The 12,339-nt window shown below is 44.3% G+C and overlaps 2 protein-coding genes across 3 annotated transcripts in view; both read left to right on the top strand.

Moving 5' to 3' along the window:
• Rai14 (retinoic acid induced 14) overlaps positions 1-2,684 on the top strand; it is a 137,292-nt gene extending 134,608 nt beyond the window's left edge. The window contains exons 17-18 of one of the 2 annotated variants that reach the window (XM_051150957.1): positions 1,659-1,724; positions 2,408-2,684. In XM_051150957.1, the coding sequence (XP_051006914.1) occupies positions 1,659-1,724; positions 2,408-2,485 (144 nt within the window). In that variant the 3' untranslated portion in view covers positions 2,486-2,684. Of the gene's footprint in view, positions 1-1,658; positions 1,749-2,407 lie in introns of those variants that run through there. The other variant, XM_051150956.1, reaches the window with a different exon arrangement.
• An 8,853-nt stretch (positions 2,685-11,537) lies between these two features.
• The window catches only part of Ttc23l (tetratricopeptide repeat domain 23 like), a 54,783-nt gene continuing 53,981 nt past the window's right edge, over positions 11,538-12,339 (top strand). The window contains 1 exon segment of the mRNA XM_051150840.1: positions 11,538-11,615. Coding sequence (XP_051006797.1) covers positions 11,542-11,615 — 74 coding nt within the window. The 5' untranslated portion in view covers positions 11,538-11,541.

Genomic DNA, 12,339 nt, shown 5'->3' with positions numbered 1-12,339 from the left:
ATCCATAGTAATCTCTCCCTCTCTGTCTCTAAGTCCTTAATGGCATCTGCAGGATCCCTTTTGCCATTAAAGATGTGTCACTTAAATGGCCCTCTTAACCTCAGCAATAGCTTTTCCAAGGGAGTGGAAGGATGGGATCTGGATGAAATGGGAGAGCAAGTTACGAAGCTGATGTAGATCTGAGAGGCCGAGTGCTAGGTGGACCCTTCACTCGGATATTAAAGGCAGCCAAGTGATGAGAGAAGTAGGAATGGAGAGGCAGCTGCTGGTGATGAGTTGTGTGGAGCCAAATGTGGTGGACCATGCTTGTCATCCAAGCACTTAGCAGGCTCAGGCAGGAGAGTCACTGTGAAACTGAAGCCAGTCTGGGATACATAGTGAGTCCCAGGCCAGCCTGGGCTACATGGGAAGACTCTTGTCTCAAAACATTCTTGCACCATAGGCATCAAAGCTTCAGAGGTGGTAACAGGAAAGCTAGCTCAGATTCTGACACTGGTGGCGATGGAAAATGGGTATTGATGAGCATTTGTAGATTGTTATTTTTACCACCACCACCACCACCACCCGACCCCCCAACAGGGTCTCCCTGTGTAGTCCTGGCCTCAAAACACTGAGATCCAGTTGCTTCTGCCTGGGATTAAAGGCATGCACCACCACCACCCATCTCATTTGTAGATTTTTAAAAAAGTAATCCATATTTGATGGTTTGGATTTCTCTGATAAAGAGAAAGGACTCATTCTTTTAGAATGAGGAGAGTTGGGAGGTGGGTGAAGACCATAGGAGTAGTCACCAGGGGAGCTGTAGTTCCAACTCAACAAGGAGCAATGGATGTACTTCAGTGGCAGTGAAGAACCACGGGGACTGTTCCTCATTTCTGTTCTTGTACAACTAACTAAATAGCTAAATTCCTTGGGGACTACACATAATTATCTATATACAATATCCCCTATTCATTTTAATAGATAGCTTTTATTTTTAACTAAATGAACAGTTGTAATTGTAATGTTGCAAATTTAAAAAAATTCTTAAAATCTCTATAATGAAGTTTGCCCATAACTACTCAACAACTTTGAAATAATTTCATTCTGTCTTTCATCTGTTTTCTTACAACATTCATTTACAATGGATCTCTCTCTCTCTCTCTCTCTCTCTCTCTCTCTCTCTCTCTCTCTCTCTGTGTGTGTGTGTGTGTGTGTGTGTGTGTGTGTGTGTGTGTGCATACATTTCAAATTCATACTGTAATAAATGCTTTGTCCATAACTATTCTTGTAACATTGACATACCAAAATAACTAGAATAGGGGGCTGGAGAGGTGGCTCAGAGGTTAAGAACACTGACTGTTCTTCCAGAGCTCCTGAGTTCAATTCCCAGCAACCACATGGTGGCTCACAACCATCTATAGTAAGATCTGATGCCCTCTTCTGGCCTGCAGGTGTACATGTAGGCAAAATACTGTATGCATAATAAATGAATAAATCTTTAAAAAAAAAAAAAAACTAGAATAGTGACAAGTATTTAGAGACACACAAGCCAGTGAATTTAACAAATATAGAAGCAGATGTGTAGCACATAAGTGACAGCATTTCATTACTTTTTTCTTCTTTAAAGAACCCCACCCTCCAAAGCTCATTAATGATATCAAGTTGTCTCTTTCTAGGAATGTAAGAAACAACACCAGGAGGTCATATCGGTTTACAGGATGCACCTTCTGTATGCTGTTCAGGTATGGTGACAGCAGTGACATCCTAAAGCAATATGGCAGCCTAGCTAAGCAATGTAGCATACACCCGTCATCCCAGACATCGGGAGGTAAAGGCAGGATGAATGGGAGTTCAGTGACATCCTCTGCCACATCGTGTGTTTGAGACCAGCCTGGGTTACATGCAGCGCTGTCTCAAATAATAATCGCAACAATAATAATGAGGCAGCAGATGTTGCCCAAAGTACCCTCATCGGGCGAGCAGAATGCCCTTTGCTGTGTCTCAGACTTTGTGTCAACAGGCCGTGCTTTTGCCTACTGGTGGTAGATTCGTTATTTGTTGAGAGGGAATATCGTTATGAAAGATGAATCTGCCTTTCCCTCTCAAGAAGACCCAGGCTTTACTCATCAGTCATGCCAGTGTCCTCATCCCTCAGCACTGCCTTGCTGTTGTGTTCTGCTTCTGGCTGCCTGTGCTTACATTCACAACTAAGACCCCAGATGTTGGTACACTCAGCCACTCACCAGAGGAAAAGGAGGGACTCCTCCTTCTTGACTCCTCATGGAGATGGGAGGGGGACAGCACTGACATTCTGCTGAGCCTAGGGGAGTCAGTCACGGCCATCTTGTTCCCCAGGGGAAGAGGTGCTGGGACATACAGAACGTGAATGAAATTCTAACGCATGCCTTCTGTGTGAATCTCCTAGGGCCAAATGGATGAAGATGTCCAGAAAGTCTTGAAGCAAATCCTCACCATGTGTAAAAACCAGTCTCAGAAGAAGTAAAACGGAGTCCTTGGCAGGGCACTGCCCCGTGTTGCCTCTCTTTGTCTTAGATCTGGAGTTGTCGCTGACCACTGCCATCGCTCTTACCCGTGGTGTGCACCGTGACCTAGCATAGCTTCTTTCCCAGTGGCTTCTGGGGGACCAGTCCCAAGAGAAGATGCCCTCCTCAGAACTTTGTAGGTACTTTAGACCAGCAGAGGTGAAAGTTCCTGCCATCTCTTCAGAATCTGGAGTTGGGATCAGCCATGCCCAAAAGTCTGGTCTACCTTTTGTGGTACCTAACCATCCGAGTGGTGTGTTACGGCCTCCAAACAATGAAGTGGTCCTCGACCTCTGCCTTGGGGCTGTGCCATTTACCACAGGAGAGCATTTTTGCCTTCCATTCCCCAAACAGGATTTAATTTCTAACCAAATTAGAATGACACGCTCAAGACCCTTTTTCCTATGGACTTAAAACTCTAAATCTTTTCCTTCCAGCTGCCTTATATCTCACTGCCCTCCTTACCAGTCTCACAGCTCCATGAGTAATATTAACTATAATACAAAGTTTTACACCAAGAGTAAACTGTCCTTACAAGCTTTTAAGTAAATCAACATAATTGCAATTTCTCTATGCAAACTTGCCTCCTGCTGTTCTCCACAAAGCTCAGGAAATCCAAATATTTGTATTTCAACAAAGGACAGTAAACTGTGTGTTTACAGCCGAAAGGAATGCCTCATGGTTCTTAACCTCAATTTTTTAAAAGTGTTTTTTTTTCTCTATGATATTTTTATTGGCTTTTAAAGATGTTTTCATAGCTAAACCCCTAAGTAAGTGAGATTAGATTATATTAACAGTATTTTTAGATAACCATACTTAAGACTTCTTAAAAATGTAACATTTTCCTCAAAGGTTTTCAGCCATAGCAGACAGTAGTTACATATTCCAAACTCAGAATGAGCTGCCCCAGCACCCCTAGGACTTCCTGTAGTCTGCTTCTGACTACAGTAAATTTTTTTTTTCAGTTGAATTTGTAAACACCAAAACTCTAGCACCCATAAATGACTCCTGGAAGGACTGTTAGTTCCAATCTGTTTCTCCATCTTGAAAGTAAAAGTCCCGACATGATGACCTGGTGCATAGCAAATGTCTTGGGGGGGAAATATGTCTGTTGACCTTACTTTCAGGTTAAAAAAATGTTTGACTTGCTTGCAGCTTCTCTTATGGCCCCGATCATGAGGGAGATAAATGGAAGATAGTAGTTTTAGTGTTTCACTAAAAGTGGAGGCCCACTCTGACAGGGCCCGTGGACTACAGGGCTGCCGAGGGTCTGAGGGCGCTTGGCTGAACTGGGTATGTTCATCTGTATTAGATAAAGACCAACGCCAGCAAAACAAAAGTGTCTTTAGGTTGGTGGTGGTGGTACTTTTCTTAGGTTGTCTGATTACATTAAGCATTTCTCAAAATGCCCCCAAAGAAATGTGAAGGATTTGCCACAGAATTTAAGAAATGACCACCATCTCCCCTTGTACAAACCCCATACAGAAATGCTGCAGAGTGTAAGACTTGAGACATTTTGTAGGATGCCTGACAAAGTGTAGGCTTTTTCTTGTGTCAGGATGCATATTTATTACAAGTATTCTGGTTAAATATTGAAGTTATATGCTGTAGTTTAGCATTTTTTTTCTCTTTGTAATTTACAGAAATTGTTGCAGAAAATAAACTTGGTTCATTTTGCATTCCTTTTGTTGGCGTGTGGTGTATTTGTGAGCAGATCTGTGCTCTCCGATGGTTGGTTTCAGTAGCACCGCAGTGGGATGGTTTTCATGGCCTGCTCCATGCTTGGCCAGTTGTGCTCTGTCTGCTGTATCACATAAGAATACATCACCCTGCCTCTGGGCCCCTGGGAGCATCCTGAGCTCCGTTCCATTTCGGCCACTTTAGGACAGTGGTTTCGTAGTCTCTTAATTCAAAAGTGCCTTTCATTTGAACTGCAGGCTTTCTGTGTGGAACTTGACACTGGCTTTTCCTCTACCTCTATTTTTAATTTAAAAATACTTTTTAAAAAGTACACATACCCTCTTATGCTGCTAATAAGGAGAATTCAATCCTGGGGGAGTGCTCAGGGGCTGAAGACAGAAAGGTTAGGAGTGCAGAAACACTACGCTGGGATACATAATGAGAGTTCCTATCTCCAAAAGCAAACAAAGCGAAACAAAAAACCAGAAACAACAAACACAATAAAGTCAAACAAAAACTCTTATAGCACCAGGTTTTATGTTAAAATCATAAAATATCCAATGGGAAATGACTGGTGCTGTTGCTTAAGGAATAGCATTATTTACCTCCATCATATTGTATAAGAACCCTGTTTCCCTCTACTCACAGCTTGAGTCTTCTGTCTCACATGAGCTGCTCTGGTGCTTCACACTACCCGTGACACTAGACAAGAGAAGCATGGGTGTGACACTCAGTTTACTTAGTGAACTTTTAATGTTCCCCTCCTCCACCTCCCCCACCCCAGAAAAGAAAAAAAAAGAGGTAACATCGAAAGGGAACAGGTTGTTTCTATTTTTAATTATCAAGTGCATGCTCCCTAAGGGAATAACTGATGTCACTGGAGCCATCCTAGCAACCCAGGATGATTCATGGGGATCGATCCTTGACAGGAGGTGTGCCCTCTGAGATTAGATGCCAGGCTGTTCCTCTAGGATGGCTTAGTAAGCTGGAGACGGGCCTTTCCCTCCTTGCCCCTAGCCCATAGCTCACCTCCCCAGAAACCACAGCTATTAAGTGGATGACCCAACCCAGTCTTATGTAGGAATGCATTTTAACGTGGGGATTCTTTTCAACTACAGGACAGCAATTCATAGTACTGTGATTTAGTTAACTAGTTTCTCAATGATGAATCTTTAATCTGTAAAGAGTTTGTGTCTATAAAAATGACATAAGATTTTTCAGGTAATTTTTAATTTGACCATTTGAAAATCGGTCACTGTCCTCCATTATGATTCAGGCAATATAGAGAGTAGAGTACTGGCATCATCGTATGAGTGAGAATGGTCTCCTCCTTCATAGTGGGTGAATAGACTATGTGTTCTTGTGTAAACTGTTAAGACAGGCTCCAGAGCCGTTAATAACTGAACCCACTCATCCTAAGATAAATGCACCATGCACCGTGGGGGAGAACGCTCCAAGCACATGTTGAAGGACAGCTCTTTTGCACTGTGGCAACTCTGGAATGCTGGGTGCTGGCTGCAGCAGAACCATGACCCAACAATGATTGAGGCGATACTTTCTGAGCAAAGTTAAAAAGTATGCTACAAGGTGGAGGAGACACGGAAGGGCCAGCAGACTCAAGAAGCGAGGGAGGTTTCTGGCTGGCGGCTCAGGGCTGAGAACTGTGGAATGTTATGGGAGGGCACGGGAGCCTGGAGAAATAAAAGAACAAGAGGAGCTCTGATGATGGCCGCCACAAACGCATCCTTGAAAGCAGCTTAGAAAAATACGAACCCTTGGAGGGGCTTCCACAAGAAGTTACGTGCCGGGAGATGGGGGTGAATAGAAATGGAGAGATTTCTTCACTTTTATTATAAGCCAGGTGCTAAGAGAAAAAGAAACTACAGAGCTAAGAATTGACTGTGGACCAGATTGTAAGCTGATGTGAGAGGGGAAGAGAAAAGAGCAAGGCACAGTCAGATAGAAATTAACAGCCAGGGAAGATGGGTTGTAAAGGCCTCCTATGCGTTACCTCCAGAGGTTTTTGGAAGCTGTGCGTTCAAGTCAAGCCAGACACTCTGGCAAGCACAATAAGTGCTCTCCTCCCAAGAGCTCTATTTAAACAAACAAACCTTGGAACCTATATAAATGAGTTATAGACAGGGCAAGGGACAACTGAAATTGCTAATCAGTCTACCTTAAATAGGATTGTCCTACATGCTCCTTGGGAAGGGCCTCGTGCAAATTTTTGGTTGCATTTATTTGTTTGCGTTTGAGTATGTGTACAACATATCTGTGTGACTACATGCCATAGTGTCACATGATTCTGTTCTCCTTTGAGCACACGGGTCCTTAGGATTGAACTCAGGTTGTTGTCAGCCTTGGCACTTTTACCCTTCGAGCTGTATCACGCCAGCGCATCAGGCATCCTTTAAAGCAGAGGAGAGAACAAGACTTAAAGGGAACTTGGAGTGCTCGGCCTCAATGGCTTTGAAGGTAGAGGGAAAGTCTTAAGTGAGTGCTAGAAAACAGCTAAGTAGGCTGTCTGCTGCACATTCTTGCCCATGACCCAATTCCTATGTTCCAGGAAAACAAAGATTATTCCTCTTGATATTTAGCTTTGCTTACAGTCTCAACATTAAGTCTCTCCCAGAGGCCTCATCATTAAAGGCTTGGTGTCTAGTTAATGGCATTACTAGGAGGTGTTAGCAACCTTGGGAAATAGGGCCTAGTTCAAAGCAGTGAGTCCCTTGGAGCCCGCCCTTCAAGATATCCTGGGATTCATGTTCATTCTCCCTCCCTTTTCCTCCCTCCTTTTCCTCTCTGCTCTCTCTACTTCTTAGCTGCCATAAGGGAAATGTTTCCCCTGCCAAACGTTCTATACCATAAAGCTCTGGCTTTGCCATAGTCCCTAAAACAACTTGGCCATGTAAATATTAACTGAACCTTTGAAACCAAAATAAATCTTTCCTCCATGTCACCTTATTTTCTCAGGCATCTTGTCACAGCAACAGAGTGCCACCCAACACATTCCATTGGTGCTTTAAATAACAGGCATCTGGTACACGCATACATATTCAAAAGATGTTTCTGTTGAGGCCCCAGGATGGATCCATAGTCTAGGAAACTTACAAAGTAAACACAAAGGTGAGCTGAGGGCCATGAAGAGATTGAAGAGAAGGACAGCTGTAGAAGCTTGGAGTGCAGTCTCATATGGTGATTTGAATAAGAATGCCCCCCAACAGGCTCACATATTTGAATGCTTGGTCAGCAGAGAGTGGTACTATTTGAAAGGATCAAGAGGTGTAGCCTTGGAGTAAAGTGACCTTGTTGGAGGAAGGGGGCTTTGAGATTTCAAGGGCCAGGCCCACTATCTCTCTTCTTCCTGCTGCCTGAGGATGTGGGTGTAGAACTCTCAGCTCCTCCTCCAATACCATGTCTGCCTGCACACCGCCATGCTCCTTGCTCTGATGACAATGGACTAACTCTCTGAAAGTTTAAGGCAGCCCCAGTGAAATGATTTCCTTTATAAGTGTTACTGAGGTCATGGTGTCCCCTCACAGCAATAGAACACTGACCAAGAACACTGACCAACTCGCTTGCTTCCTGTTGATGCAAAAAAACAACACAACCAAAAGCGACTTGGGGAGGAAAGGGTTTGTTTCATCTGACAGCTTACAATCCATCACTGGGAGAACTCAACCAGGGCAGGAAACTGAAGCAGACACCGTGGAGGAATGTTGCTTACTGGCTTGCTCCCAAGCTCATGGCCACCAGCTACACTTCTTCTGTAGCCCAGGCCCGCCTACCCAAGGATGGCACTGCCCACACTTGGTCAGGCCCTCCTACATCAATCAAGTGTTCCACATGCATGCCCCAGCCCAATATGATGGAAACAATCCCTGAACTAAAACTGCTTCACAGAACTGGGCTGTGTCAAGCTGACAGCTGAATCTAAAACTAAGAAAACATCTGATTCTGTTCACGGAGGGAAAAAAAAAATTGCTCCAAAATATTTTCTTGGATTTTCCTCGTTCTTATATTTCATAGTGTCAGGGATTGGAATCCTTTGAAAGTAATCATATTAGACTTGGGTCGTCATAAAAGTCTCAAAGAGCTCTCTACATATGCTTTCTCTCTAATTTTTCCCTTTATTTATCATTTGTTTTGTTTATTTATTTGAGACAAAGTCTCACAATGTACCCTGGCTAATCTGGTCCTTGCTGTATGCAGCCCAGACTGTCCTCAGATTTGCTCCAATCCTAATTCTCCAAAGTATGGAGATTGCTTGCTTGTACTCTGAGATTAAGGGAGAGAATGTGAGTGAACATATGAGAACTAACTACGGTGACTAACGGCATTCTATTCCAGAGCCAGCCAGCAAACATAAGTCATACATATTACTAATATTTACATTTGAGGGACAGGGTTAAGATGGCACAGAAGGAAAAATTATCAGAAGACTTGGAAGGTCAAGACTTTGAGGTGGTCTGACTTTACCTTATACTTTTGCAGATGAGAGGAACTTGCTTCTTTTCTGTTCAAGGCTAATTAAACAGAGACAGAATCATTGACAGTTTTAGGATGGGAAATTCAGTGTAAATTCTGGTACTACACTAATGGCCACAAAGATTGACAAAAAATGAGTTTGAAAAAAAAGAAGTTCCCCTTTCACAACAATTTTAAAGCTATTTCCTAAAACAAGCACTAAAAACTTTCAATTTAACTTTACTAAATATCATACAACATAAAAATAGATTCTTCCTTTTAATCTCTATGTCAAATATCAGTCATGGGGGTCACAGAAATCTTCATAGACTCCTAGAACCAGAGAAGCTTTAGAGAACGAGAGATGCGTGTATATTTATAGTGTAGTCAAGAACACTGATACCCAGGGATGTGACTTACACCCAGCCACAGAGTCAGGACTGCAACCCTGACATCTTGAAACCAAGTTTATTCTTCTGACCATTGTTTCTTGCTGAAGGTTCTCTTAGGAATCAGAAGATAGACAGGGTAGGATCTTTCCAATTTGGGGGCTCAGGAGGTTGAGGGTACTGATGTAAACCTTGTGTTTACAGACCATCAGTTTTTATTTATTATACATGAAAGCAAACTCATTTAAATGCCCCCATCTTGAAAGGCTTTCTTGACATCGTAGTGTCACTTATAAACTTCCACCCCAGTTATATAACAGCAGATGCAAAACGTACAAAGTCTCTGGTTTTCTTCTTTTTCTACCTAGTCCTTTTTAAAAACAGGACAGACTCCCCTGCTCCGTTGTCAAGGGCCCCCTGCATTGTAGAGTTCATTATATCACTTTTTGGTGGCACATGCCTTTAATCCCATCACTCGGAGAGGCAGAGGCAGGCGGATCGCTGTGAGTTCGAGGCCAGCCTGATCTACAAAGCAAGTCCAGGACAGTCAAGGTTATACAGAGAAACCATGTCTCCAAACGTATGCCACGGCTAGTGTGCTCTTTAATTTATGTAGTAATACTGTGTGCTCTGTGACCTGTGAGACAACACTGCATGTGATTTAAGGCTATGTGGTGTTTGCCGAAGTGCCTTTCTCTCCGAAATGGTAACCATTTGACCAGTCCTAAATCTTTACTTCCTGTACTGTTTTCTGACTCTAACCTTACCCAGAGAGGTAAACACCGACGGTGACCCAGAACATCCGGGGACTGCTCGGGTACAGGTTGCTTCAGGAAAAGACTGGACTGGCTAGCCAAGGAATCATTGCTGGCTGAAAACACCCACAGACATAGCAGTTTTAAAACCATCAGGCTCCTGAGCCCTGGAGCCCTTCCTTTCTTCCGTGGGATTTACCCTCGCTTCTTTCATGTTCAAGAAGCAATGTCCCTGTGCGATGGTACAGGACCGTTCACAGCAGCAAGGCTGACAGCTACAGAGCTTGCCTTGTGGCCCCGGAACTGCGGGGCCGGACGTGCTTCGTGTTGCCAAGGCTCCGGGCGTCCGCTCTAAGGCAGCTTTCCGTCCCCATGGCAACGCATTGTCTCCAGGTCCAGAAGCTGAGCTTCCCTGAGGCGCGGCGACAGAGCCCAGGCCAGGACTCTGACCCGAGGCAGCGGAGGTCTGAACTGCCTAGCCTGGTGAGAGGGCGGAGAAGGCATTTCCGGGCGAGCCACCTGAAGCGCTCACCAGCTTCCGGTTCAGGGCGCCAGAACCCAGGCGGGGAAGATGGGTCTAAGCTCCCCAGGCGTCCACATTTAGGAAGCAATAATAGAAAACCCGCGTTGAAACAGGGAGAGATTTGTCCTAGAGGGCAGCCAAGTGTGGTGTCCTAATCCATGGCCCTATGCAACTGCCGGGGCCTCGGTGTGGGACTCCGAATGTCAAAGACTTAGAAAGCGAAGTTAGTCCTGCCCATCCCATATTTTGCATAGTTGAGTGTTCTGGAGCCTGGGACAAGGAAAGCTACCGCTGTATTCTTCAAGGAGCGACTTTGATTGTGTTAATGTTCAATAAAGTGTGCATTTTAAAAAGTGCATTTCACAGCCCGGAGGTGGTGGCACACGCCTTTAATCCCAATTTTGGGGAGGCTGAGGCAGACGGATCTCCAAGTTCGAGGCCAGCCTGGTCTACAGAGTGAGTTCCAAGGCAGCCAAAGCTACACAGAGAAACCCAGGCTCGAAAAACAACAAAAATGCATTTCAAAGTCATTATCAACCACTCCCCACACCCTCCCACGTCGTTCACTTTATCAACAGCTAACAGCAGCAGCCTAAGCAGGCACGTGAATTTTAGCTGCTTACCTAGAACTTTCTATTACTTAGTGACATGGCTCCCGGAAACGGGAGAATTAACCAAAGTATTTTATGCCATACTGAAAATTGATTACTTTTTGATTCCTCGTTCCATTAGGCCTGCCAAACAGTATTTGGATTGAATAGGTCACCATAGTTTTGATGATCCAGGAAATGTGTCTTTTAAGAAATATTTTGAGTTCAATTCCCAGCAACCACATGGTGGCTAATAACCATCTACAATGAGATCTGGTGCCCTCTTCTGGCCTGCAGGCATACATGCAAGCAGAATACTGTATACATAATAAATGTATCTTTTAAAAAAGAAATATATTTTTTAAATATTTAAGTATTTTAAAAAGAACTTTGAAGATGTAATATAGAGTAGAAATTATGAAAAAGAAAGACAACTCTGATAAACACCTTCCATTCCCCTTGGGAGTCTCTAAACATGGGTTTGCATAATCTGTTTGTAGATTTTATATTTAGCCTGTTTAAGTTAAAGTCAGTAGCATCAAGAGGAGGGGAAGTAGAACAAGCATCTAAGCTTCCCCAAAGCTGACATCACATGTGATTCTCGGTAGGAAGATGGAAGCCCAGCCCATCCACATTCCAACTATCAGCAACGACTCTGACACCGACTGGGACTTCTGCTTCCACCTGTGAGTACTGACAGCACCTTGACATGGTGCCCACTGGCCGGAAAGGGAGGGGCATCCCCTAAGGAGAGCCTGGGTGAAAAGCTTCATATGCCCTTCCAGAGAAGAGAAAGGCCCACCACTACGCTGCATGTTAATATTATGGAATAACATCCCTTGTGTCTACAACTTCTGAAAGATGGCTGATGGTTGGTTTTTCCCCTGATTTATGGTAATGTTCAAGCTTATAAAAACAAAGCAACATTACAACAACTTTAGTGAAGCCAGTGAGAAGAACCCAACAAAGTTAACACCTAAGGTTTCATGAACTAAAGAAGCAATGGGTAAAGAAAAACACCTTTAGGCTCATTTTTACTGTTTGAAATCAAGTGTGGGGGGCATGTGCATGGACGAGAGGTGGGTACCTGTGGAAGCCAGAGGAGGCCTTGGGTACCCCTGGGAGCCAGAGAAGGCCTTGGGTACCCCTGGGAGCCAGAGGAGGCCTTGGGTACCCCTGGGAGCCAGAGGAGGCCTTGGGTACCTGTGGAAGGCAGCTGAGGTGTCGGGTACCTGTGGAAGGCAGCTGAGGTGTCGGGTACCTGTGGAAGGCAGCTGAGGTGTCGGGTACCTGTGGAAGGCAGCTGAGGCATCGGGTACCTGTGGAAACCAGCTGAGGCATCGGGTACCCTGGTGCTGGAGTTAGAGAACTGTAAACCACCTGAACGTGAGTTCTGGGAACTGAACCTGT

Source organism: Acomys russatus, chromosome 9, assembly GCF_903995435.1.
Source record: "Acomys russatus chromosome 9, mAcoRus1.1, whole genome shotgun sequence".
NCBI lineage: Eukaryota > Metazoa > Chordata > Mammalia > Rodentia > Muridae > Acomys > Acomys russatus.
Note: the sequence above shows the minus strand (reverse complement) of the source record. Positions and strands in the feature narration are given on the sequence as shown.